Source organism: Symphalangus syndactylus, chromosome 6, assembly GCF_028878055.3.
Source record: "Symphalangus syndactylus isolate Jambi chromosome 6, NHGRI_mSymSyn1-v2.1_pri, whole genome shotgun sequence".
Classification (NCBI taxonomy): domain Eukaryota; kingdom Metazoa; phylum Chordata; class Mammalia; order Primates; family Hylobatidae; genus Symphalangus; species Symphalangus syndactylus.
In genome coordinates this window covers 140,444,777-140,470,443 of record NC_072428.2, presented here as the reverse complement: position 1 = coordinate 140,470,443, position 25,667 = coordinate 140,444,777, and the positions used below count along the sequence as shown (strand labels likewise).

At 57.8% G+C, this 25,667-nt stretch overlaps 2 protein-coding genes across 8 annotated transcripts; both read right to left on the bottom strand.

The window, feature by feature from the left end:
- Nucleotides 1-686: 686 nt before the first annotated feature.
- Nucleotides 687-4,610, bottom strand: ASIC3 (acid sensing ion channel subunit 3). 3 transcript variants are annotated; one of them, XM_055284550.2, is made up of 11 exons: nt 4,052-4,610; nt 3,183-3,333; nt 2,835-2,962; nt 2,484-2,685; nt 2,342-2,398; nt 2,118-2,265; nt 1,539-1,630; nt 1,379-1,458; nt 1,204-1,275; nt 967-1,025; nt 687-887 (listed from the first exon to the last, which is right to left on the bottom strand). In XM_055284550.2, the coding sequence occupies exons 1-11, from the start codon at nt 4,583-4,585 to the stop codon at nt 755-757; spliced, it is 1,656 nt and encodes a 551-aa protein (XP_055140525.1). In that variant the 5' UTR covers nt 4,586-4,610; the 3' UTR covers nt 687-754. The 3 variants fall into 3 exon arrangements, with proteins under 3 accessions (XP_055140525.1, XP_055140530.1, XP_055140528.1); XM_055284555.1 differs by having other exon boundaries at nt 687-867; XM_055284553.2 differs by lacking the exon at nt 967-1,025 and having other exon boundaries at nt 687-867.
- A 240-nt stretch (nt 4,611-4,850) lies between these two features.
- ABCB8 (ATP binding cassette subfamily B member 8) lies at nt 4,851-25,609 on the bottom strand. Of its 5 annotated transcripts, XM_063642363.1 has the most exons (18): nt 25,411-25,578; nt 22,800-22,850; nt 19,321-19,633; nt 18,810-18,965; nt 18,639-18,733; nt 18,409-18,514; nt 17,495-17,656; nt 17,270-17,355; nt 17,067-17,164; nt 16,601-16,706; nt 13,014-13,047; nt 12,679-12,815; nt 12,390-12,484; nt 12,077-12,210; nt 11,199-11,346; nt 9,306-9,556; nt 8,152-8,307; nt 4,851-4,926 (listed from the first exon to the last, which is right to left on the bottom strand). In XM_063642363.1, the coding sequence occupies exons 1-17, from the start codon at nt 25,503-25,505 to the stop codon at nt 8,167-8,169; spliced, it is 2,208 nt and encodes a 735-aa protein (XP_063498433.1). In that variant the 5' UTR covers nt 25,506-25,578; the 3' UTR covers nt 4,851-4,926; nt 8,152-8,166. The 5 variants fall into 5 exon arrangements, with proteins under 5 accessions (XP_063498433.1, XP_055140519.1, XP_055140521.1 ...); XM_055284544.2 differs by lacking the exon at nt 4,851-4,926 and having other exon boundaries at nt 7,952-8,307; nt 25,411-25,609; XM_055284546.2 differs by lacking the exons at nt 4,851-4,926; nt 22,800-22,850 and having other exon boundaries at nt 7,952-8,307; nt 25,411-25,602.
- Between the last annotated feature and the right edge of the window lie 58 nt (nt 25,610-25,667).

The following is a 25,667-nucleotide window of genomic DNA, read 5'->3' as shown; positions in this document are numbered from 1 at the left end:
CAGGCCTGCAGGCTGGCACAGGAGAGCCCCAACGATATGGTTCCATCAGGAACACCCCCTCCCACTCCCTATTTGTCAGTTTCCCAATGTTTGGGGTATAGTGAAAGAGAGGAAAGCTGGGCCTCTGGCTGGGGCCTGGTGTGTCCTTACTGGCAGGAAGAAGGGAGAGCTCCGCCCACCCCCACCTCCAGCGTCTCAAGCCTGGGGCCTTTAGCTCTTGTGGGAAGGCAGAACTTGTTCATATGGAGACAGGCTGTGTGCTGCACTTGGTCCCAAATGTGGGAAAGGAGTCAGGATGTAAGGCAGGACACAGGTGTTCTTGAAAGTGGAGTCACCCCGTCTTCTCCCTGCCTCTTCTTGTTGGGCTCTGGGCAGAGTTTTCTTCCAGTTATACCTTTATTGCTGACTGTGATTCTGCACCTCACACCTAAGCCTGGGCTTGGAGGATACCTGTCCTCCCTTCTCTCTACGATGTCAGTCAGCTAAACTCACTCACACTGAGGTGTAAATGACTGATAACCTCTTGCTACCATTCTCCCCTAGAGATTCCTGGGGGTTCATGGGCCCAGCTCCACATTTCAGAAGCCACATCCAGCTGGATGATGGCTGGCAGAAGACTTCCGATGCCTGAGTTGGGCTGACCTTGGCTTGGCTAGTCCCTGCCCTGTAAGAGAAACACCTGAGGCTGATGCATTAGGACTTTATTTGGGGTGAAGATGGAAAAGCTGCGTGCAGGCTAGGCATGTCCAGGATGTCAGGGCGGGGCTCCGAGGACACAGACAGCAGGTCTAGAGCTGTGTGACAAGGTAGCAGGTGCGGTGGGAGGCGGAGAGAGTCTTGGTGACGGCACAGGGAGGGGTGGGAGGTCTTCGGAACAGAGCAGAGTGCTGGGGTGGGAACCGGCACACCCACGGTCCTGCGCCTGCCCCTGCCCTCCCTTGATTTTAGGGGGCCATTATGTGTTACCTGGGGCCCAGGTTGAGGTGGGGAACTTGGGTTCGATGGCTGCCCAGCCCTTCCTGAAGCTGTGTGAGGAGGAGAGGGTCAGAGGTGGGGAGTGGTCCTCCTCCCAGGGACCAGTCAAGGTCACTGCACACCCTCCTGCCTGTTTCTCCTCAGCTGGGGCGGGATGGTGGTCTAGGCTTCAGAGGTGGGGCCTAGCACCCTTGGAGCAGGCAGGGGCTCCAGAAGAGGGGCTGTTACCAGATTGGTGCTGGAGTGCCTTTGGGAGTGCCGTCGGTTCCAGAAATATCTCAGGACCTTGTCTCGGAACACCTGGAGGCAAGCAGGATGGGAGGTGGCCAGTGCATGCCTTCCCCCTCATCCTAGGGGCCCTGATTCCCACCTCCCACCCCCCGCAGTGGGGGCCCTGGCCCACCTCACAGAGGTAGTCTAGGATCTCGAGGATGGTGAGCAGGCTGGCCCCGATGAACAGCCCCATCTGGCCCCCAATGTCGCCTGTGGAGACAGGGTCACCCTTCAACTCACAGCCACCTGCCTGCCCACAGCCCCCCAGCCCTGGGGGCCTGCACACACACCAAGCAGCTCCGACATCTCATAGGCCTTCTTCTGCTCCACGGTCTCATAGTTGAGGGCCTCAAAGAAGATGTCCAGGGCCAGCACGTTCTCCCTGAGGACAAGAATGGCCTCAAATGTGGGCTGGCCACCACCTGGTGCCCACTGCTGGCAAGAAGCAGCTGTGGGTTCTCCCACTCCTTTCAAGAACCCTGGGAGGGGCCGGGCACGGTGGCTCACACCTGTACTCCCAGCACTTTGGGAGGATGAGGAGGGAGGATCTTGAGGCCAGGAGTTTAAGACCAGCCTGGACAATATAGCGAGTCCCCTCCCCTCCCCTCCCCCGCACTCTGCCGTCTCTATTTTTTAAAAGTAAAGATTAAAAAATGAAAGGAAAAAAAAAAACAGACCCCTGGGAGGAGGCATCAGCATTCCCCGGGGGCAGAAAGGTTAAGCAACCAGCACGGAGCCCCAGAGCCAGTGAGGCTGCGGAGGCTGCCTCAGCCCGGGCAGTGCGCACGAGGGCTACGGCCTGGCCTGTCCCGCTCCGCCCCGTCGGGAGCCCCCGGCTCGGAGGAGCCCGCCCGCCCCGCGCAGCTCACGCGATATAGGCCTCGCTGCGGTTGAGCTTCCGGGCCAGGAAGCGCGCGGCGGCGCGGCTCGGGATCCGCACCATGGAGAGCTCCTTGGCGTAGCGCGTGCTGGCGCACGGGTTGGGGCAGGCGCACGGGTCCTTGCGAAGCATGGCATCTGCGGGCCACCGGGCCGCGTCAGCCGCCCGCGGGCGGAGCGGGGCAGACGGGAGGTGGGGGAGGCTCGCCCTTACCTATGGCCGGGTGGGCACAGTTCTTGTACTGCTGGGGGCTGCACACTGGCGCGTCGCCTGCGGGTGCCGGGGAGATGGCTTTAAAAGCAGCCTCAGCTCCCTGGGCCATCCCCGCCATGGGACGAAGACACCAGCCCCTCACCTGGCATGTACATCATTCGGCAGCCGCACTTCCGAGCCACGTAGCGGGTTTCGCAGGCCAGGCGACACCCCATTAGGGTATAGGGAGGGATGGGGCTAGGGCTGGGGCTGAGGGAGCCCAGGGGATCAGAGGGCTCTGGCTCATAGTTGGGGTTCAGAGATGCTGAACTGCAATCGCCCCAGGGCGGTGGCAGGAAGCTCAGCTGTGGGGGGACAGGGTTAAGGAGGCTTCCCGGAGAGCCTGAGAGGCCAGCTGGGAAGAGGCCCCTAGACAGGTCTCAGGAGCTGAGGGTTTAGGGTCCGAGGTGGTGTGGGCTTGAAGTAGTAGGTGTGGAGGCACACGGGAGGGTACCTGCTGCTGCTGGCAAGAAACAAAGGTCTGGTAGCCCGGGGACACCCCCAAGCCCAGCTGATCGATGATGGGTGGCTCCTCCTGGCTGTGGATCTGCACTCGGATCCCCACCTCAAACGGGGTCTCCTCTGTCGGGGAGGGACCTGTGAGGCCTGAGACCCTGTGGTCAGGTCTCCTGCCCAACCAGACAAGACCTCTCACTGCAGCCCCCCTCCCCAGGACTCGGATGAGCCAGCCCAGCCCCTTTCACAGGTTCTGGGGGAACACCCTGACACCTCCTCCTCTCCTTCCCCTAGCCCTTTGCACTCCATCCATGCCCTCCCCCAGCCTCATTTGTGTGCTCCCTACCATCGTCCCTCCACACAGGTAGATATTCCTCCTGCTGCACGTCCAGCATGATGTCCAGCCCATTGCCCATGCCACCCCTAGTAGTGGTGAGCAGCTCTGCCCCATCGGCACCGGAGTTAAATGTGTAGCACTTTCCCATCCGGGTGAAGATCTGGGGCGGGCAGACAGGGTGATGGCCACCTCCCCCAGGCAGGCACATGGTCATGGGACCTCTCCCCACCTCATGGTATGTTTGTGTCTCTTCTTTGAATACTGAAGCCCGCATCTCAATGCCCCCAGCCCCACGCTCCACGTGGGCACATGTTGCAGGATGCCCTTGGGAGCCCATCAACCCAACTCCTCCACCCCGCCAATCCCCACCAAAGCCCAGAGCACAGCCTACAGGTTTTTCTGTGTTTCTCTGGGGACTGTGGGAAAAGGAAATGGGCCCCTGTGGCTGTCCTCTGGGGCTGGCAGTGTGTTGAAAAGGCAGAGGGAAAGCAAGCCCCCCAACCTCCTGGCAGAGATAGGGGTCTCCTGCCCCAGAATGGTCCCACCAGGGAGGACCTCCTGCCCCAGAATGGTCCCACCAGGGAGGACCCCCAGCCCCAGGAGCAGGGCCTCCCTGGGCCACACCTCAGGCCTAGGCCCAGCCAGGGTCAGTGTGGCCTCACATGCTCCCCTCGGGCTGGGAGACAGAGAAAGCCCCAAGGAGGACAGCTTCCTGGGCTGCACGGAGTGGCACTGGGGGTGGGGAGTCCATGGCTGGTAGGAAGGAAGAGGTCCCTTGGCTTTGGGGGAGCCTACGCTGGCTAGGGGATTGTGGGTGCTGGGCAGGGACTGGTCTGCTCTCTGGGTCCCTGGCAGGATAGGTAGGGAGGTCAGCTCACCGTGGTGAAGTTCTCAGGCCCACAAGGTTGGCCACGGAAGCGACAGTCCAGCAGCATGTCGTCCAGGGAGTGCCCAGCACGGGCATAGAGTTGCGCCATGTCAAAGGTGGGACTGGGCATGAAGCCGGGCGGTGCAGGGGGCCGGCCCAGGGCACGCAGGAAGGCAGTGTGCTCTGCGGGATCCAGGCCCAGCAGCACAGACCCAGCCCAGTGCAGGTCGTTGGGCGTTAGGCGCGAGCGGCGCAGCGGGTTGATGTTGCACAGGGTGACAGCTGGGAAAACGAGCCGGTGGCTTTCTCGCTCATCCAGGGCAGTCTGGTGGTGGAACTCCCTGTAGTAGCGCACCCTCTCAGCTGCCTGGTAGAGGAAGGTGGCCACTGACAGGACCATGGCCGCTGCCCACATCCCCCGGCGCAGGCTCAGGCTGCCTGGCCCGAAGACGTGGCCCAGCCCATGCATCGAGCAGTTGCTGGCGAACACACGGATGTCTGAGGCCGGCTGCCGGGCCTCCTCTGGGCCTGAGGTGGGCTTCATGGCCAGAACCCAGGAGCGGGGCCAGCTACAGAGGCTTGGAAGAAGTGAGAGAGGGTCAGTCAGGGGGCTAAGGAGGCTGACAGGATTCAGGAGGCCAGGCAAGGAGAAGAGAGGAGAGGGTGGGAGAGAGCCAAGGTTGGGAGGCAGGGAGGCACTAGCCTGGCGGGATTGGAGGAGGTATCTGGCCGGTCAGGTCCCACTCAGCCTTCCCGAGGAACAGGCGGTGGCTCCACTGGGCTAGGCACTGGGCTGGGGGCTCCGCAGCAGACCAGGAGGGGCGTAGCTGACCGTGGCAGGCAGGGGCTGCGGAGCGGTGCTGAGGTGGTGCTGAGCCGGCGCTACTGCAGTAGGATTGGGTTTCAGCAGTGAGGGGGGAAAGAGGGCCGACAGAGCAGTCTGGGGGTTAGGGGAGGTCCCTGGGGCCCCAGGCTGAGCCATTAGTGCAGCATGGAGGGGGGCATGGCTGTCCAAGATGAGAGGCGCCAGGAGGAAACCGCAGTGGTCCCAGGGAGAGCTTGAGGAAAGCCCAGAGGTAGATTGTGCCTGGAGGTGCCTTGGGGCCCCCTAGGCTCCCAGTTGCAGCCCCTGTACACTGGCCCCGAGGGTCAGTCGCTGACCCCTGGCCTAGCTCCTCCCTCCTTTTGCCTCTCCGGCCTTCCCTCTAGCTTCACCCAGGATCTGTTCCTTCACGAGCACCAGAGCTGGCTCTTGGCCAAGCTGGGAAGTGGTTGGAAGGTTGGCATCAGCAGATCTCTTCTTTCTGTGCCCCCAGCATCTCAGCCTACACTGGATGGCCAGGGCACTCTTCACGTCCCACTTCCAGGGCCTGTCTGTTTCCTAAGTGTCCCTCTCTTTCTAGGGAGTCAGAGCCTATCTTCCCACACTCAGGCCTCTGAGGATGTTGGCCTCTACAATGGTTATGGGCTCACCTGCCACTCTAGGTAGGACATGGGTGCCCCACCTGCCACCGTCCTGGGTACCATGGATGCCCCCACCTGCCACCCTCCCGGGTACCACGGGTGCCCCACCTGCCATCTCAGGCACAACGCGGGTATTCTGTGATTTCCCATTTTACACTGCTATATCCAGGACCTGGAAAACCTACATTTTTCCAAAGGGCTGCATACCACCCATTATGTGCACATACCATAGTTTATTTAATGACTCCCCCACTGATGAGCACTGGGGGTGTCCAGTCTTTCCATTACAAACAATGTTGCCGTATCATCACACAGATGTGAACTCCCAGGACTTTGGTGGGCTTTTTTTGACCATGAGTGGTAGAAACATGGTTCCACCAGCCAAATGTGTGCACACACCATGCTGCAACTGCTGGGCCACCTGTCTGTCCTCCCAACAGGACACAAGCTTCATGGGGGCAGGGACCGTCCTCATTCCCCATCGTGGGCTCAATGGCACATGACAGGTGCTTGATTAATAAACACTTTGGAAGGACTGAGTGACTACCATGGTTACAGCACAGGTGTACCAGCTCCCCAGGGCCACAGTGCCGTGCTCTGCAAGTATTTTACTGTAGATGATCCCACTCACACTCTCAAACAGGCATTCACCATCAAGCACAGCTAGGCTCCCGCTCTCCACTGTGGAGCTAAGGCCGGGGCGAGATTAGGAAGACGGCACGGCTCCTGCAGTCTAGCTCTTCCAGCTGGACTAGCCGTGGGGTTTCACTGCTTCTCTAGGGGGCGGGTGAAGGGCTGGATTTGAAGAAGCCGCCCAGAAGATATAAATCTGGTGTCAGAGGCATTTTGGGCAGCCTGAGGCTGATGACTGAGCGGGTGAAGCAGGAACCACCTTGGCTGGCTGCCTGGTGAGGGAGGGGTCAGGCCAACAAGCAGGGCCCCAGCAGGGCTTGTGGACTTGCCAGAAGCTGAGGCCCTACTCTGGGCTGCCCTAAGGAGGGGTTTAGCTGTGAACTAGCCCCAGGCTCTGCTCCTGGGCCTCCACTGCCTAAAGACACAGCCTCTGATCTGTCAGGAAGTGAGATATCAAATCAGGGTGGATGTGGGCCTGGGGTTTTTGGATGGCTTGTCCCCAAAGCACCATCTAGTTCTAAACCATACCCACAAGAGCCTGTGGGTCCCACTCTGGCTCCTGCACGCAAACTGGAGCCGCTGCTGCCTCTTCCAGGCTGGCCTCCCAGCAGCACTAGCTGCTCCATCAATGCACTGCGCCACACCCCTGAAAGAGGGTACCACCCTTCTTTACACAGGATAAATCCAGAATCCTTGCCTGGCTGTGAAGGTGCACCACAGGCACCACCTCTTCTCCTGCCCAGGGGAGCCAGGGCACTGTGTAGTCCCACAGCCTGGGTGTGGCTGGATGGGGGAAGGATCCCAGTAGGAACTGACAGTGGCACCAAGGTGGGGAGGGCTGGTGCATCTGCAGCAGTGCAGGGATACGAGGTCTTGCTGGGGCACCAGCTCAGCCAAGGCCCTACTTATGTGCCTTTCCAGGCCCCTCAGAAGCCAGCTGGAGCCTAGCCCCCTCATCCACAGCCTCGGGGCCACAGGCGCCCATCACTCAGGATGTCTACCTTCCCCTTTCAAGGTGTGCCTCCCAGAACCTGCTGGGGAGGCTGGCCTGTCCACAGCTGTGCCCTCCTGGACCGATTCTGTACTGGATTCTGTAGTAGCTGCTCCATTTAGCTCTGTACTCGTCAGCACTGTGGGCAGGAAGCTGAGTGCTCCAGGTGGGCATCAGCCCCTCCCATCTCCTTCAGAGCTGGGTGTTCTTGGTGTAGATGGAGGCTGGTCCACCATCTCAGTGGGTAAAAGACTCCAGGCACACAGGGCAGGGCCGGTGGAAGACAGCCAGGCAGGCTGGTGCTTCTCGTGGGAACTGGCCATCGTGGCCCCGTCCCTCCTACCCTGCCCCAAGTGTTGGGCCCTGTTAGGCCTGTGTCCCTTGGGGGTGGGGAGGGGAGGTGAAATCTAGAAATCAGGACTGTGTTCACTGTGCAGGGAGAAGGGAGGGAGGTTGTTTGGAAGATGGAGACTGTGGGTTCCGGGGTGAGCCAGGGGATAGGCTCCTTCTCCCATGGTCCAGCGAGGCAGCGGGGACACAGGAGAGGGAGTCAGTCCCCAGTCTAGGGAAGTGAGGTCCTAGCAAGGGTGTGGGAAGAGCCTAGGTTTGAATTCCCAGGCCCACTTCCAGACCCTGATTTTTAAAAACTCCCTGGAACTACTGTAGGCCTGGCCAACTTGAAGCTGCTGGGTGGGGCAGGGAGACTGGCTAGAACGTCTCTGAGAGGTCTGGAGGGGTCTGGGCAAAGGGAGAACAGAGCGGAGGTGTCTCAGGGAACTCTGTCTCTGCCCACTGCAGCCCAATGACTCTGGCAGACTCTGGTGGGAGGGAGGCAGCCGGCAGGACTGGGGAGGGGAGGGAGGGATTGGCCTCCCCTGCCAGCCGCTCGGCCCTGGCTTTATTGTGAGCAGGAGCAGCTGCAGCGACTCTCCACATGCTGGCCCTCCCGGGGGCTCAGTCCCCAGTAGGCTCCCCCCAGGCTGAGCCCCAGCCCTAGCACTGATGCTTGGCAGCGACCACACCTCAGGGGGCCCTTCTCAGGACTTGTGCTGGTGGCTCCTGGGGCCTTCTGGCTTTTTGGGCGGTGGGGCCGCTGTCCTCGGGGCTTCCAGGGCCTGCCTCCGGATGAGCTCGGCGTACAGCCCGCCTTTCTTCAGGAGCTCTTCATGTGTCCCAGCCTGGAAGGCGGGAGGGAGGGGCGGATGGTTGCTCCAAGGCATGCAGGCTTCAGAACCCTCAGAGGGCTGAGCCTCTCTCTCAGCCATTGGGCCCATGGTCACTTAGGCCGGTGTCCCTTCTGGGGATCCTCTGAAACCAATGCCCAATCTGAAAGGAACTGCCACTGGCATGCTGCATTAGTTACTGCCACTTCCCTACTTAGCTGAATTTTGGAAGAATATGATTCCCTCTGTCCCCCTTACAGAGCCCAAGCCTCCAACTCAGGATCCGTCTCCCTGCATAAGCCCCTCAGCCTTGGCTTGAATGAGCGGCTGTGAGACAACGCCACACGGCCTCTGGGGTCCTACTCCTGACTCCCTGCACAGGTTCCTTGGCACTGCTTCTTCTGCACCTGATACCCTGGGCAGCCAGCCCTGCTCCTCACTCCCAGCACCATACTCTGAGTATGTTTCCTTTTTGTTTTTTGAGACAGGGCCTCATTCTGATGCCAGGCTGGAGTGCAATGGCACAATCATTGTTCACTGCAGCCTCAACCTCTGGGGCTCAAGTAATCCTCCCGCCTCAGCCTCCAGAGTAGCTGGGAGTGCAGGTGCATGCCACCACATCCGGCTGATTTTTTTTTTTTTTTTTTTTTTTTGGTATTTTGTAGAGACAGGGTCCCGCTATGTTGCCCAGGCTAGCCTCAAAAGATCCTTCTGCCTTGGCCTCCCAAAGTGCTGGGATTACAGGCACCCGGCTAGTACTTTTCCTTTTGTTCCTGGGAGCTGATGGTGCAATTATACCACCCCAGGGGACAGAGGAAGAAACTGAGGGCCTGAGAGGCCAGGGCTTGGCTGAATGCAGAACTCCTGACTCTACATGGGACGCTGCTTCCAGAATACAGCCCCCAAGGCCCTGGGGCCAGGCCGCACCTTCATATAACTCATTGCAGCATTGTGCCACTGTCCGTGATGAAGCCATCCTCAACCCACTGATCCACGCCCCCAGGACGACTAACCTCCCAGACACGGCCATCGGCCATGACGACGATGCGGTGGGCCCCACGGACAGTGCTGAGCCGGTGGGCAATTACCAGCACCGTGCGGCCTGCACTGGCCCGGTCCAGGGCCTCCTGTACAACTCGCTCGGACTCTGCGTCCAGCGCACTGGTGGCTTCATCCAGTATCAGCACTGTGGGCTGCTTGATAAGGGCTCGGGCGATGGCCAGGCGCTGCTTCTGGCCCCCAGACAGGGTAGTGCCCCGTTCACCTGGGAAGGGAGGGGCAGGGCAGGAGCCTGAAGCCGTGCACTTGAGGGTGGCCCACAAAGGGGCACAGGGTCCTTCCTGAATGCCCATCAAGATCCTCTAAGTGCCCTTCTCAGCACTGTGCACCCTCCTCCTGCCTCTGACCCCCACCCCGCACTGTGCACCCTCCTCCTGCTTCTGACCCCCCACCCCACACTGTGCACCCTCCTCCTGCCTCTGACCCCCCATCCAGCACTGTGCACACTTGTCCTGCTTCTGACCCCCACCCCGCACTGTGCACCCTCCTCCTGCCTCTGACCCTCTACCCCGCACTGTGTACGCTTGTCCTGCCTCTGACCCTCCACCCCGCACTGTGCACCCTAGTCCTGTCTCTGACCCTCCGTCCCACACTGTGTACCCTCCTCCTGCCTCTGACCCACCACCCCACACTGTGCACACTCCTCCTCTGGGTTGCCCCTGCACTGGCTCATCCCACCTCTGGGTCCCTCGGCCACTGTGCACACTTGCCCTGCCTCTGAGGGTGGCGTGACACCTGCCAGCAGGGCTTGGTGCACTCCAAGGGAGTTGCCAAATGCCCCTCCCCAGCCATGGCAGTGCCTCAGGCCAGGATGACCCACACCTTGCCCCGTGCCTGCAGTTCCAAGCCACCTTCCCAGCCTCCCGGGTCTCTGTGGCTGTGGGGAACATCCAGCACCCAAACATGGGCTCTGGGGTCCAGTGACTCCAGGTGACAGCAGGGTGACAGGTTAGTAAGGACGCAGCCCCAAGAAGGCCCAAATGAGCAGAAAGTACTAAAATCAGAGACACAAGGAAAGTGCCACCCAAAAGAGATGTGGGAGAGCACCCAGTGAGGACAGCTGGCATCTGGACAGTGTATCAACATGGCTGGAGGAGTCATCTAGAACACGATGGCTGGGTTGGGGACACTGGCCCCACAGCTCAGAAGGCTGGACTCAGACTGACCAGAGTTGAGAAGCCCAGGTATCCCTGCATCCAGAGAAGTGCTGAAACACTGTGCAACAAGCCAAGACACTGGCCGAGAAACATGGCCCCAAAGGCTGGAAAAAGACCTGGGAGCTCCGCATGGCAAGCTGCAAGGTGCACGCCCTGCAGTGCCAGGCTGCGTGTTCCTAGTTCAGAACCACCACAGCCCTCTCCTGGGGCCCATCCTGTCACCCCGATTCTAACGAGGAGAAACGACTTTAGAGATGAAAAGCACAGGAAAGAAATAGGAGCCAGAGGGGGATGGACGGTGGAGAGGAGGCAGCCCCCCATTTCTTCTGTTCAGTCTGGGGAAGTGGCGGCCTTTTAGACTCGGTGAGGACTCTAAACACCATGCATCACTGTGTCCCCGGCCAGGGGCCTGTCATATGCCCTCTGTCACATTCTCCAGCTCCTCCTAGAGCCCGTCCTGTCTCTGCAGCCTGCTTGGTCTGCTGGTTCTGAACCACACTGGCCTGGACTCCCCTGTCCCCACAGAACAGCTCTGTCCCCTTTGGCTGGGGTTCTGGTCTTCCCTGACACAACTGTCTTTCTCCCCAGCTGTCCCTGCCGCCCTCAGCCCCACTGGGCTGCTCGCTGCTCCTGTGGAATCCTGTGTCCCAGTGCCTCACCACCTGGTTCCCGGCAGACCCGAGCACCCACCGACGATGGTGTTGTAGCCCTCAGGGAAGCTGGTGATGAACTCGTGAGCATTGGCTTCCCGGGCGGCTGCGTACACCTCTTCGTCGGAAGCTTCCAGCTTCCCAAAGCGGATGTTTTCCATGATGGTCGTCCCAAACAGGACGGGTTCCTGTGGGTGAGGGGTTACGGAGACAGAGTCCACAGAAACATTCTCTTTGCCCAGAAACTGGAGGGGCCACCATGTACATTGGGATAGTCTATCTGGTGGATTAGATTAGGATCTCTTGAAGAATCAGACATTCAAAGTCAGAGGTGAAGTGAGGATGCAGAGTGGCCCCCAAAAGGGAAGGACAGGTCGATTTCCTACCAAGGGCCGAGAACCCCTCCCCAGGAGCGGGAGTGGAAGGAGCTGGCAGGGCAGGGAGCTCGGAGTTGGGGGCTTGCATTTGCCTTTCTTCTGCGTAGGCACTTTCCCTGGCGGGACAGCAGGTGTGCCCTCTTCATTCACGGCCCTCAAAGGGAAGGGTGGACCCTCGCTGGGCAGTGCCACCTCAAGCAGAGGGAGAACAGCTGCAGCTCAGCACCTCCACCATAGGCTTCTCTAGACCTGGATGCTATGGGATTTGCAGAGAATCTGAGGGATTCCCCATCTGTGTAGACAGCTGTAAATGGGGACAAAGCGTCCCTGCTCTGGGAGACCAGGCAGAGCTGTGGCTGCTCCCGGGACAGGGATGCCTCACCCAGACAACAGCCGAGGACATGTGAAGAAGGCCAGGGCTCTCCCGAGAGCAGCAAAGATGAGGGCGGGAAAGAAAGAAAAGGCACCTGCGGACTAAGAGGGGCAGGGCCCAGGGGAGGACGGGCAGTGGGAGCCAAGGGCTGCCCATGTGGCCCCGCACCTGGCTGATGAAGCCGACAACCTGGCCCCGGAGCCAGGAGGGGTCAAGGGTGCGCAGGTCCCACCCGTCCAGCATCACCACGCCTGCCGTGGGGTCGTAGAAGCGCTCCAGCAGGGAAGCCACGGTGGTCTTTCCTGGGGAAGTGGGTTGAGAGGGAGGGAGGCCAGGGATTCTGGGGATTGTCCCAGGAAAGAAGACCCCTTGTGGTGGTAGAGGAAGGGATCCCGCTGGGGGCTCACTGCTCCCGGCCTTGCTCTGAGTGGCTGCTAGAGAAGAGTCAGAGGGTGAAGAGAAGGTGGTGGGCTCCCCTTACCTCCCCCAGACTGGCCCACGAGGGCCACGATCTTGCCAGGGGGCAGCGTCAGGGTGAAGTCTTTCAGCACCTCGAAGCCGGGGCGGCACGGGTAGCTGGGAGGAGCCGAGAGACCCCCAGTCAGACCAGGCTCCCAGCCCTCGTTGCCCGGGTCCCTCCTGAAGTCTCCCTGTAGCCCTCTGAGAGGGCCTGTTTATGGGGGGCATTAGTCCAGACCTCCACCCCCGGAATCCTCTTGCCTCATCCTCAGCCCAGGGACCCATTTCCACGCCTGCTCACCCATGCTGACCTGAAGCAGACGTTCTGAAATGTAACGGAGCCACGCAGTTGCTCTTTGGGTACGCAGCAGCCCCCAGACAGTGGGATGCAGGGATTCAGGGCCATGTACTCAAAGACCCGGGCGCCTGCACTCAGCCCCCGGACCACCTGTGGGAGAAGATCCAAAGTCTGCAGGGAGGCAGGAGTGGGGGTAACCACAGCATCTCCAGGGAGTGGCCGTCGCTCTGGGCTGGGGTCTCCCCAGCTCCTCTGCCCGCCCACACGCAGTCAAAAGGCAGCTCCCACAGCGGCACACACATGGCACAAACTCCACACTCCAGGCCCTTCACCCTACCGGCCACTCACCTGACCAAACAGGATAGAGAGGTTGGCCATGGACCTGTCAGAAAAAGGAGAGAGGGTTGGAATGGATGGGAACAAGAAGAGCCAGAGAGGAGGGGAAGGAAGCCATGGTGGGGCACGGGAGCAAGGAAGCAGGTGGCCTGTGGCCAAATGCAGAGACTGCTCCTGCACCACAGGGGCGTGGAGCCCTGGGACGTAGCAACACCAGATCGCTGAGCCCTGGCTCCCTCCTTGGCCAGATGAGGATGACAGCTGTCCCTCTGCTCAGCCCAAGGCCCCGGGAGGGGGTGCTCCAGGAGGAAGTGGAAGTGAAGGCACAGGCCTCCGTGGGTGTCCTCCACTGCCCTGGCCTGTGGTCTGCAGGGTGAGGCCTGTGCACACATGCAGGGGTGATATCAGCCCACGAGGAAGGGAGCCCAGCTGACCCACGGACTCCCTGCTCGGCTCTGAGGATGCGGAGGCCGCCACCGTGAACAGAGATCAACGGTGCGTGGCCCACAAGGCGAGAGCAGATCTAATGCTGCAGACTCTTGGTGAAGCAATGACTTCGGCTGACATTTAGGTGGAAGAAGAGATGTTAAATCTTTTTGGAGAAAGAAGAAAACAGAAGACACTGGGCCACAGGGGAACTCTCCGGAGACCCCAAAACAAAATTCCCTGAAAAAAACTTTTCTCATGAGCTTGCCCTGCAGGTAAGTATACCCACGGTGTTATCTGTCTAGACAGTGGGTGGCCGCCTTCGTCCCGGCAGGGCCAGGGTAGGGCTGGCCGGCTGCCAGGAGGCTGAGGAGGAAGGTGAGTCACTGGTCCCTGACTGGCCTGGCTGACCTGTGACAGTGTGTGCATGCCTGGTCCCCTCCTTAAGAGGAAAGACTGACTCCCCAGCAACCCTTCAGCTGCAGCCTCACTTCTTCCAGCACTAGGGTTGGGGTGAGTGGCAGGAGCCTCGAAACCCAAAAGGAAAAGGTCCCAGTGGACTCAACACAGTCAGCACTTGCTAAAGGGAGTGCGGAGGCACCAGGCAGGAAGGAGCCAGCCCAGCCAGCTATCTGTTGATGAGCAGAGGAACATTCTCCACCAGAGATCTGGAAGACATTAGGGCCTGGCAAAGGGGCTGGGCAGCAACTGAAATTCAAAATGCACATGACTCATTAGAGTGCGATGACCCTGCTCTCAGGGGCCGTGGGCTGTAGGCTACAGGCCTGTTCCCAGGTGGATCCTGGCCCTGATTCTGATGAGGCGGCTGGGTCCCACTTGCTGTCTGTCTGGGCACCTCCCCATCTCCATCAGAAGTGCTCAGGATGGGCTCATAGGTTAGGCTGCCTGAGGTAGGCTGGGCCATCCTGCTCTCCTCTCTCTGCCTTCTCTCTGCTAGACCCCAGCGCCAATGCATGGGCCCTTGGCTTAGCTAGCAGGACCCAGTGGGAAACACACCAGCTGCTTTATGCAACAAATCCAATCCCCCCAAGATGAGTGGGGAAGAATCTCCACATAGGCAGGGCTAGAAGGACCCCCAAGAGGATGGGTCGAGGGCCTGTGGCTGTGGGAGCAGCCAGCGAAACGGCACAGACAAGCCCCTGGGGGTTCTTGTGTGTGTCGTAAAATTGCTGGATGGCTAAGCAGTATCGTGGGAGGCAAAGTCAGAGTCTCAGGCCCTAAAGGGGAAGTGGAGGTCCCGAAGGGGGAGGGTTGGGGCTGGACAGTGCAGCCACCTTCCCCACAGGGAGACTGTCCCACCGCTGCCCACCACAGAGGGCGAAGGGGTGATTTTATTAAGGGAGCCACTGGGCTTCTTTTTTTTTTGAGACGGAGTCTTGCTGTTGCCAGGCTGGAGTGCAGTGGCACAATCTCAGCTCACTGCAACCTCTGCCTCCCAGGTTCAAGCAATTCTCCTGCCTCAGCCTCCCGAGTAGCTGGCACTACCACCACGCCCAGCTAATTTTTGTATTTTTAGTAGAGATGGGGTTTCACCATGTTGGCCAGGATGGTCTCGATCTCTTAACTTCATGATCCGCCCACCTCGGCCTCCCAAAGTGCTGGGATTACAGGTGTGCGCCACTGCACCTGGCCGCCACTGGGCTTCTTATGGGCCCTCAGGACTAAAACGACTCTCCTGTTCAGAGAGGCCAAAACTCTGGTCAAGGGAAGTGGGTCAGCACTGAGCAGGGCAGGCAGTGGTGGAAGCAGCACCCCCAAGACCCCATCTCTATCACAGTGAGAGCATCTGAATTCCAAAGCCATGAGAGAACAGCTCCCTGGGCTGGAGGGGGGACGAGGCTGCCCAGGAGGCCTGAGCCCAGGACCAGAAAGGGTCCGAAGGTGCTCAGACTAGGGAGCATCGAGCAGAAATGGGGCCCACGAGGGTGTCCATGCAGCTGTGGAAATGGGAGGAACGTCTCTGTGGAATGTCAGGTTTGGGGCTGAAAATGGGAGCCTGTCTCCATCCGCCTCCCCCTTCCTGGGACAGTACACCCTGCAGTGAGGGATTCTGATCCGGCGGACACACACGCAGGGGTGCACCATGCAGCAGGGCGAGGACACATGCCTCGGCAGAATGGGGTGGGGGCCCCGGAGGAAGAGCAGGGGGCTCGTGGGGGAGGGATGGGGCGGCAGAGGTGATACACGGTTGGTGGGACAGGTCTTCACCCTTTGGTGATCTGTTACAGCATATTTACTATCTCATTATTTACCGTAACATATTTATGTAGAACTGCTTGTGTTTAGCTTGGAAAGAGATAGGAGCAGGGAGGCCCGCCTTGGGCTGTCTGGCGATCGGCTCTGGTCACCCCAGAGGCTCAGCTGAGCGGGTGGTTTTGGACCAATGCAAAGCAATAAGCTATAAGGGTGGGGTGTCTGGGGACAAGGGTCAGCTTGTCATCCCTGGAAGTGGCAGGCATGGGGAAGGGCAGCTCACAAAGCCTGTCAAGGATGGTCCTTCCACGCACGGAATGTCACAGCCTGCAGCAGAAGGGAATTCGGACAGGGTGCAACACGGAGGAAGCTGAGGACACAACGTGGAGTGACAAAACGCAGTCACAGAAGGATATAGTCAACTCCACTTACAGGACGTCCCTAGAGTTGTCAAATCATAAGGACAGAAAGTGGAATGGTGGGTGTCAGGGGCTGGGGGAGGGCAAATGCGGATTCGCGTTTCATGGGGATAGTTCCCGCTCTGCCAGGTAAGAGTTCTGGAGGCGGACGGTGACGACAGCCGTGCAGCAATGTGAGTGCACCCACTGCCCATGAGCCGCACACTTCAAAATGGTTAAAATGCTGCATTTTATGTTTTGTCTACTTTACCACAGTTAAAACAGATTTTTAAAAAGCCTGTCAAGGAAACTTCTAGGTCCTTTGGAAGGCTGAAGATGACAAGCACCTGCCTGCTGCAGCGCCACTGCCCCAGCCGGGAGGGTTGTTATGGGCCCTGAGGGGCTCTCTCTCCCCACCTATGCATCCCTGCGGAAGCTGGGCAGGCCTGGAGCTGCACAGCAGTCGGCCCCCAGAGAAGGCTGGCACCCGTGTCCCCTAACCCAGCAGGGCTCTGGAGGGCGGCAGGGGGCTCTGTAGCGATGGGAACGGCCCCCACTTACCTTTGCACTGTCTGGGAGGCCACCAAGAAGGACATGAGGTCTCCCCCTGTCAGCTGCTGTCCGGCCACAAGGGAGCCCCCAATAAATAGGGTACCCAAGACCATGCCTGCAGGAGAGGGGAAGTGAGGGAGGATGAAGCCAGGGCAGAGTAAACAGCCCTGGGCCTGCTCTGCCACTGCTGACTGGGAGAGTCAGGTGAGGCCCTTGACTGGTCCCAGCCTTGGCTTCCTCCTCGGAAGAGCAAGTCGGGGTGGGCATGCCTCCATGGCCTCCTTGAGGGCTCCACATGGAGTCCCATAGCTGGGTTGGGACATCGGTACCCTCCCTTTACCTGCAAGAGTTAGCAGCTGGCCCGAGGCGAATGCAGGCAGCCAGCAGATGGAGGGCGGGTCTTTGCCTGCCTTGGCTGCTCCCAGCTCCTCCCCAGCCCACAAGCGCCCCTCCAGCCCCCAAATGGCTCACTCACAGTTGAAGGCGATGTTGGAAAGCCCCTGGAACAAGGCAATGCCGCGGCCTAGCTCCTCTGCCCGGCAACGGCATGCTTCCAGCTCTGCCCCATAGCGCCTGGTGAGAGAGACCAGTGCACTCAGGAGGCAGCTGGGCTGGCACGAAGGGTAGGCAGGGTGTGGGGGGCATCTCTGCTTTGCGCTCCGCCCTCCCAGGACTCACTCCTCTTCCCGTTGCTCCATGGCGAAGGCACGCACAGTCCGAACGTTGCCCAGGGCCTCGTCTGCTACGCCCATTGCCCTAGCGATCTGCAAGGAGTCCAGGAAATGGGACAAGGAGTCCAGGAAACGGGACGAGGAGTCCAGGATGGGGACAGGCAGGAGTTCCGGGGAGTGGAAAGAGAAACGGTGTTGGGAGAGTGAAGAAGATGGCCAGGAATGCTGGTACCTGCTCCTGACACTGGCGAGACAATTTTCGGAGGCCTGAGCCCATCAGGGTGCCCACTCCCATCAGGGCCGGCGTGGCCACCATCAGCAGCAGCGTGAGACGTGTAGACAGCATGGACAGGGACACCAGGCAGCCTGCCACCTGGGTGCAGCTTCGCAGCCCCTAGGGAGTGGGAGGGAAGGCGGGAGGCTACGGCGTCCGCAGCATGACAGGAAGGACTTTTCCAAGGGTCAGCTGGCTGTAGCTCTGCACTCCCAAGGCCAAGGCCCAGGTCTTGGCCCCTGGGAGGCCCAGTGGCAGTCCACCAGTCACAGTACATAACCCTAACTTGGCCAGTCGGGGTGCAAGCAGAAGGCCTGAAGGGGCCGAGTGAGAATGCTATGAACTGTGGCATCCTTCCCCTAGACAAATCCCAGCTTGCTTCTCTTTCTGTTCTAGGAACTGAACAAAGAGAACCGCATGGGGGTACACCAGTGACCGCCTAGGCCAGTGTGTGGCATGATCCAGCAGTCAGAGTCGGTGTGGGCGGATAAGGGGAGGGCATCTGTGTTCGGTAGGCCACTGTGCATGCTCAATGCTTGTCAGCAATCCAGGCACTCTGGGGACAAGGCAGGCAAAGTGATTTTGCTCTTGCCAGGAAAGGCTCTTGTCTGAGTGCTTGGGAAGGCTTTCCAGGGAAGATTCAGTTTCAGAGCAGTGGAGAAGCAGCCCGTCCTGACCTTGGACACTGCCTCTACACTTTCCTTCCATGAACTTCCACGGTCCCTCACCCATGCCCTCACCAGGCAGTGGGCTTCTCGAGTCAGCGTGCGCCTGTCAGCCCAACATCAGGGCTGGGGCGGGCAGGGCTGGCCTGGTGAGTCCACATGGGAAAGTGTGTGTGTGGATGTGGTGGGGGCCACCGGGCCACTGACCTGGGAGATGACAAGCTTGAAGGATGACTTAAACTCCTGCACGTCAGTTGTCAAGCGGCTCACCAGCTGCCCCGTCTTATTGGCGTCAAAGAAGGCGATGTCTTGCCTGGCATGGGACATGGACCAACAAGGAGGGCAGAAGAGGGAGACGTTACTTCAGGATGAGGCCCTACCCCCAGACCCCTCGGGCTATCAGTCACCCCAACTCTGCACCCTGCGGCTGGCAGTACCGGAGCAGGGAGCTGAAGAGGGCCCTCCGCATGTCCACAGCCACGCGCTCGCCAACGTGGGACAGCAGCACCAGGTACCCGAAGGTCAGCAGTCCCTGCGGAAGAGCCCAGTGCACTCAGGGATGTCTCGGGTGGCTCCTCAGCAGCCCCCAGCCCCACTCCCGGCTGTACCTGGACACCATAGAGGATAAGCAGGTGGGTGCCGAGATTCTGGGACTCAGTCATGAAACTCCCCACGTGGTCCCTCGTGTACTTGGCCACGATCTCTACCAGCTGGCCCAGGAGCAGGGGGATCTGTACATTCACTAGTGCCGCACCCAAGGCCAGCTGGAATGGGGAGACAGAGGGGACAAATGTTTTGAGTGGGGGAGCCACACTTCTCCCCATCCCCAGCCAGATCTTGGCCCTTCCTCTCCCACTACTGAGCCCTGCTCTTGTCCAGGTTGTGGCTGATCATGTGGACACATCAGTGCCTCTCAGAGGTTCAAACCCTAGCTTCCAGCCCCCACGGAACCCTGCCCACCCAGCCACCCAGTATTGAAGCTCCTGGCACCCCTGGACCCCTGGCTAGCCATCGCTGCTCCCGTGAGCTCTCCCGAGAGGCAGCGAGGCAGGAATGCCATCCCTTTGCAGCTCTGGGTCCTGCCCTGTCCCCAGGATGGAGAAGTGGGGAAAGCCTCACCACGATGGCTACCCCCAGGACCAGCAGGTGGGGGCGCAGAAACTGCCAGAAGAGCTTCCAGTTAAAGCGGGACCCCACGACATGGGGTGTGGAGCTGGCAGGAGGGGCCTCTTCTGCCTCACATAGGGCCACAAGGCAGAGGTAGGGACGCTTACTCAGTACCATGGGGCCTAGCAGGGCTCCCCCAACCCAGCACCAGGCAGAGGGGCTCCATCTGGGAGCTAGAGGGGCTCGAGGGAGGTGGGCCCAGAGCTGGGACTGCAGGTGGGCCACGGCCCGGAGGAGGGAGGAGCTGCGGTAGCCATCAGAGTACCTGTAAGGAGAGAGAGGCATGGATGGCTCGAGGCTCCGACTGCCCTCCAGCTGACCAGCACACCCATGGGGCTCTGGCCGAGCCCTCTGGAAGCAGCACTTCTTCTTCTTTCAGGCCCTTGCCCCCTGCCCTTCTCAGGGCTGTTCTGAAGCAACTTCAGTTTCTAAGACATGTCCATGGGCAAAGTCGCAGAGGAATGAGACGCTGAGCACAAAATCTAGTCTTAAAAGTCTTATTCCCCTGGGCGTCTCTCAGGACACACCCAGCCAGCCAGGGCCCTCGCAGCTTCGACTCCAGGCTCTGACAGAATGACAGCCTGAAGAACTGGATGGCACGTTAGATGGCCACACACTGCCTGGACAGGAAGGGGCCGGGGGTTTAAGGGACCATGGTGCAGAGAGGTGAGGAAAGAGAGCTGCTCCTGTGCCTGGCACTGGACTTGCTCACAGCAGCCACCAGGGCAGACATGGCCCCACCTCCTGGAGCTAATGGGCTACTTCCCTTGATCCTCACCTCCCTGGGAGGGAGGTGCCATTATTCTCACCTGACACATGAAAAAAAATCATGTGGAGGTAAAAGAGCTGAAATAATTTGTCCCCAGGCAGCAGAACTGGGACGACCAGGGAACCAAGTCTGCAGTCTGACTCCAGCACCCAGGCTGGCTCTACTCTGCCAGTGTGCCATGTCTTCTGATGTCCCAGGCCCATTACCCTACCTCCCCTCCCTGGCCTGGGGCGCCATGACACATATTCCCTCTCCACAGCTGAAGGAGGAAACAGAGAAAAATAAAAATTCTAATAACTTATCTTGTCATCTTGAATAGGCCAATTATCTTCTCTTTCCTTCAGCTGCCACATCTATAAAATGCTAATATCGATTCCACTATTCTAGACACTGTGTTTTTTTTTTGTTTTTTTTTTTTTGAGACAGAGTCTCGCTCCGTCACTCCGGCTGGAGTGAAGTGGCATGATCTCGGCTCACTGCAACCTCTGCCTCCCAGGTTCAAGAGATTCTCCTGCCTCAGCCACCTGAGCAGCTGGGACTACAGGCACAAGACACCATGCCCAGCTAATTTTTGTATTTTTAGTAGAGATGGGGTTTCACTATATTGGCCAGGCTGGTCTTGAACTCCTGACCTCATGACCCACCCGCCTCAGCCTCCCAAAGTGCTGGGATTCCAGGCATGAGCTACTGCGCCTGGCCTATTCTACACATTTTGAACCTACTGTGTGCAGGTGCTCTGCTCGGGGTTATGGAGAGGATGGAGATGAACATGACAGCTGAAGTAACTCCCCTCACAGCAGTCATGCTTGAGTGTGGGAGACTCACAGTTAACTGGAAATCAGAGGCACAAAACAGCTTGAAGCCCTGCTCCTCCTTCTCCTCAGAGGGAGTCAGGAAAGGCCTTCTAGGTGAGGCCTGAGGGGGAACAGGCCAGGCACAGGTCGGGGTGGAGTGTAAAGGGGAGAGCTCTAGGCAGAGGGAAAGCAAGTGTGGGTGTCTGCAGTAAGAAAGGATGGGAGAGAAAGTTCAGGAATTGTATGGCTGAAGCCTGACCTACGAGAAGGGAAAAGAGACATGAGACTTCGGGGAGGGGCAGTTTTCTAGTTCTTATAAAGCTCCTGGACTTGGGGGGCAATAAGGGTCATGGTGATTTTTAGGCTGAGGTGTGCCAAGATTAGGTTTGCATTGTAAAGATCATAGCATGGCTGGGCGCAGTGGCTCACGCCTGTAATCCCAACACTTTGGGAGGCTGAGGCGAGTGGATCATTTGAGGCCAGGAGTTCTAGATCAACATGTTGAAACCCTGTCTCTACTAAAAATTAGCCAGATGTGGTGGTGTGTGCCTGTGGTCCTAGCTACTTGGGAGGCTGAGGCAGAGAATCACTTGAACTTGGGAGGAGGAGGTCGCAGAGAGCCAAGATTGTGCTACCGTACTCCAGCCTGGACAACACAGCAAGACTCTGTCTTGAAAAAAAAAAAGATCATAGCAGGGGGGCATGGGCTGGAGGCAGACAGGACTGGTTGTAGGGAGCAGAAGTTATCCAGTCAGGAGAGGATGGTGAGATCTAGATCTAGATGAGCTTACTGATGGGGAAAGGCTTTAAAAAAAGAAAGTTGAGATAAGAGGAAAGCCTCTGTCTCCTGCTCGTCCCTGGGCAATGGAATGTCCCGGAGTAAAGCCGATTGTATATTCCATCTACTGAGATAGGGAAAACCACCTTAGGCCTGGAGGTGGGACATGCTGGCGGCAATACTGCTCCTTAAAGCATTGAGATGTTTATGTATATGCACATTAAAAGCACAGCACTTTTTTACCTTGTTTACGATGCAGAGACATGTGTTCACGTGTTTACCTTCTGACCTTCTCTCCACTATTATCCTATTATCCTGCCACACCGGATAATGATCAATAAATACTAAGGAACTCAGAGGCCGGTGCCGACGTGGATCCTCTGTATGCTGAACGCCAGTCCCCTGGGCCCATTTTTCTTTCTCTATACTTTGTTTCTGTGTCTCTTTCTTTTCCAAGTCTCTCTTTCCACCTAACGAGAAATGCCCACAGGTGTGGAGGGGCAACCCACCCCTTCACGTGACAGATGTCCCAGCAGTTCTGACGCACCTAGGTGAGCGGGGTGGGTGGCAGGGCATATGTATGTGTTTTGAAAAAACTCCCAGTCGATTTTTGTTCATTCCTCCCCCAAAAAACGCGTTCTACACGCCCTTGAGACGACGGGACATCTAGAGATCCCGGAGCCTTGGGAAAATGGCCCGAGGTCTGCGGGACACGTTACTATGGATACTCCATAGCTTGGAGTGCCAGTCAGGGCACACCCTTTGGACGTCACCCGGAGCCGACTGGAGCACCTGGCAAAAGGCAGGCCCACTTCCTGCTCGGCTCCGCCCAGAGCAGGGGGCGGGCGGATAGGCGATTCTCTCCAATCACAGTTCCAAAAGGAGTGTGAGCTTTTCTCTTTACCATCATGGCCTTTCACATCCCTAGACCCTTCTAATTGCAGTCTTCATCTCATCCTTCCTCTGCTTTCAGGAAGGCCTGTGCCTTTTGCCTACATGAGGCCTTCTCCCACCCCATTCCAACTGCCAGGTTTTTATGTCTTGTTTTCCACTGTGTTCTTGTTTCTATCGTAAAGATAGAGATGCTTACCCTCCTTCTGCCTTGTGTAACTGTCCAGTTTTCCCATTACGCCATGTGTTTCTGAAAGGCAGGAAATTATATCTTAGATAGCACTGGCAGAACTCCGGTACATAATAGATGTTCCGCAAATGTTTATGTTTGTTGAGCAAATGCATGCCCTCATTAGAGGTGCAGGACAATCTGACCTAACTACTACAGGGTTTTGCAAATGTTTAGACTTACTGTGGCCTACAGCAAGAAACATATCTTACTTGCAACCCAGTACAATAAACACATACATGCCACACAAAATGGAAATCCTTCACAAAATAATATTTTCTCTAATTCTTAACATGTATTCTGATTCTTTTCTTTTCAAGACGAGTCTCACTCTGTTGCCTAGGCTGGAGAGCAGTGGCGCTGTCTTGGCTGACTGCAACCTCCACCTCCCAGGTTCAAGCGATTCTCTTGCCTCAGCCTCCCGAGTAGCTGGGACTACAGGTGCCCACCACCATGCCTGGTTTTTTTTGTATTTTTAGTACAGACGGGGCTTCACCATGTTGGCTAGGCTGGTCTCGAACTCCTGACCTCAAGTGATCTGCCTGCCCCAGCCCCTCAAAGTACTGGGATTATAGGCGTGAGCCACTGCACCTGGCTAATTTTTGTATAGGGTTTCACCATGTTGGCCAGGCTGGTCTTGAACTCCTGACCTCAAATGATCTGCCTGCCTTGGCCCCCCAGAGTGCTGGGATTACAGGTGTGAACTACTGTGCCTGGCCTACATTTACTTTTATTTATTTATTTATTTATTTGAGATGGAGTCTTGCTGTGTCATGCTGGAGTGCAACGGCGCAATCTCGGCTCACTGCAACCTCTGCCTCCCGGGTTTAAGCAATTCTCCTGCCTCAGCCTCCCAAGTAGCTGGGACTACAGGTGCGTGCAACCACGCCTGGCTAATTTTTGTATTTTTAGCAGAGATGGGGTTTCACCACGTTGGCCAGGCTGGTCTTGAACTTCTGACACCTGCCTTGGCCTCCCAAAGTGCTGGGATTACAGGCGTAAGCCACTGTGCCCAGACTATATTTACTTTTAAATGGTCCTGAGCAACTAAATTCATTTCATGATCTATTGAAAAATGCTGACTAATGAACACATGTATACTTGAATATTATTTGATGTCTTTCCTTGGGTTCCTCTCTGGTTTAAATGACATCAACACTCTTACTCTTTCCTAAGAACTGTTTTTATCAATAATTTAGCATGGTCTTCTTCCAGCTTCTTGCATTGTCTCCAAACTAAGACTCTAAGAAAGGCCTGGTCGTTGCCAAGAGCATGTGGATTACTTCCCAGCACCAAGACTTCCAGCTCCAGCTCGATCCAGCTCTTGCTCTCCATCAGTCAGATGGGCTTTCCAAATGACACAACTCCACATCCACCCGCCCTTGGGAATCTTCTATCTGTTTGGCCCCCAAGTAATTCACTCTAGGATTAGAAAAGACGTCCGGGTGAGGTGACTCACTTTGGGAGGCCGAGGTCTGGAGTTCAAGACCAGCCTGCCCACCAACATGATGAAATCCCGTCTCTACTAAAAATACAAAAATTAGCCGGGTGTGGTGCACATCTGTAATCCCAGCTACTTGGGTGGCTGAAGCATGAGAACTGCTTGAACCCAGAAGGCAGAGGTTGCAGTCAGTCGAGACCATGCCACTGCACTCCAGCCTGGGTGACAGAGCGAGACTCTGTCTCAAAAAAAAAAAAAAAAAAAGAAAAGAAAAGAAAAGAAAAGGAATCAGTCCCTTCTCATAAAGCATTTACATTCGAGTTGTAGTTTCAGGGTCCTTGTTTGTTTCCCGTTTGTCTGTCTGTCTCTCTCTTGACCAACCCGTGTAGAGTGTTTTGCCAAAAACACACATGTACAAGTTATTAGATTGACTCTTTTTTTTTTTTTTTTGAGACAGAGTCTCACTCTATCACCCGGGCTGGACTGCAGTGGCCGTGATTTCGGCTCACTGCAATCTCCGCCTCCCGGGTTGAAGCGATTCTCCTGCCCCAGCCTTCCAAGTAGCTGGAATTACAGGCGCGTGCCGCCAGTCACGGCAAATTTTTGTATTTTTTAGTAGAGACGAGGTTTTGCCATGTTGGCCAGGCTGGTCTCGAACTCCTGTCCTCCCAAAGTGCTGGGATTACAGGAGTGAGCCACCGCGCCCGGCCTATTAGATTGGCTCTTTATCCCTGCTGAACATCTCTAGTTCTTCTTCGACTCACTTTGAATCCTGGAAGCACCACTACATTAAATGTCTCGATGCTAGTAAGAATTTTCGTCCAAATCGCCCAATCAACTCCAGGGCCAGGAAAGGGGACCCCTAGCCGGGAGTGCGGACTGGGCGTGGTCACTGACCCCGAGCGTCCCCTCCTTCTGGCTGACACCGCGGCTGCAGACGCATGAGCCTTCTGCTGGCGCCTGAAGTGTCACTATAAATAATTGAGGCCAACACCCGCGGAGTGACATTCCACCCCGGTAGGCCTGGCCTACAGCTCCCAGCAAGCCTCGCGCAAGCCCGTGGACTCCATCTCCCGGCGGGCCGGCACAGCCCTGCCGGCCGGTCAATGGCCCGCGCTGAGTAGGTTTTTCCCTTTTTACCTGACAGCTGAGAATGTCTGGAAGCGGAGGGGCAGTAGCAGCCTGCCTGGGAATGGGCCACCCCGAATCCCGACCCGAAATAAATGCACCAGCATGCTGGGGCGGGAAAACAGGAGTCACCGGCAATAGCAGTTTCACCCTCATCCCACTGAGGGATCCATGTTGGCTCCCGCCCCCATCCCGACAACCCCCTCGAGCCTTGGCGTTGATTGGTGAAAAGACACATCAATCTCATTTCAAGCTGTGATTGGAGAATA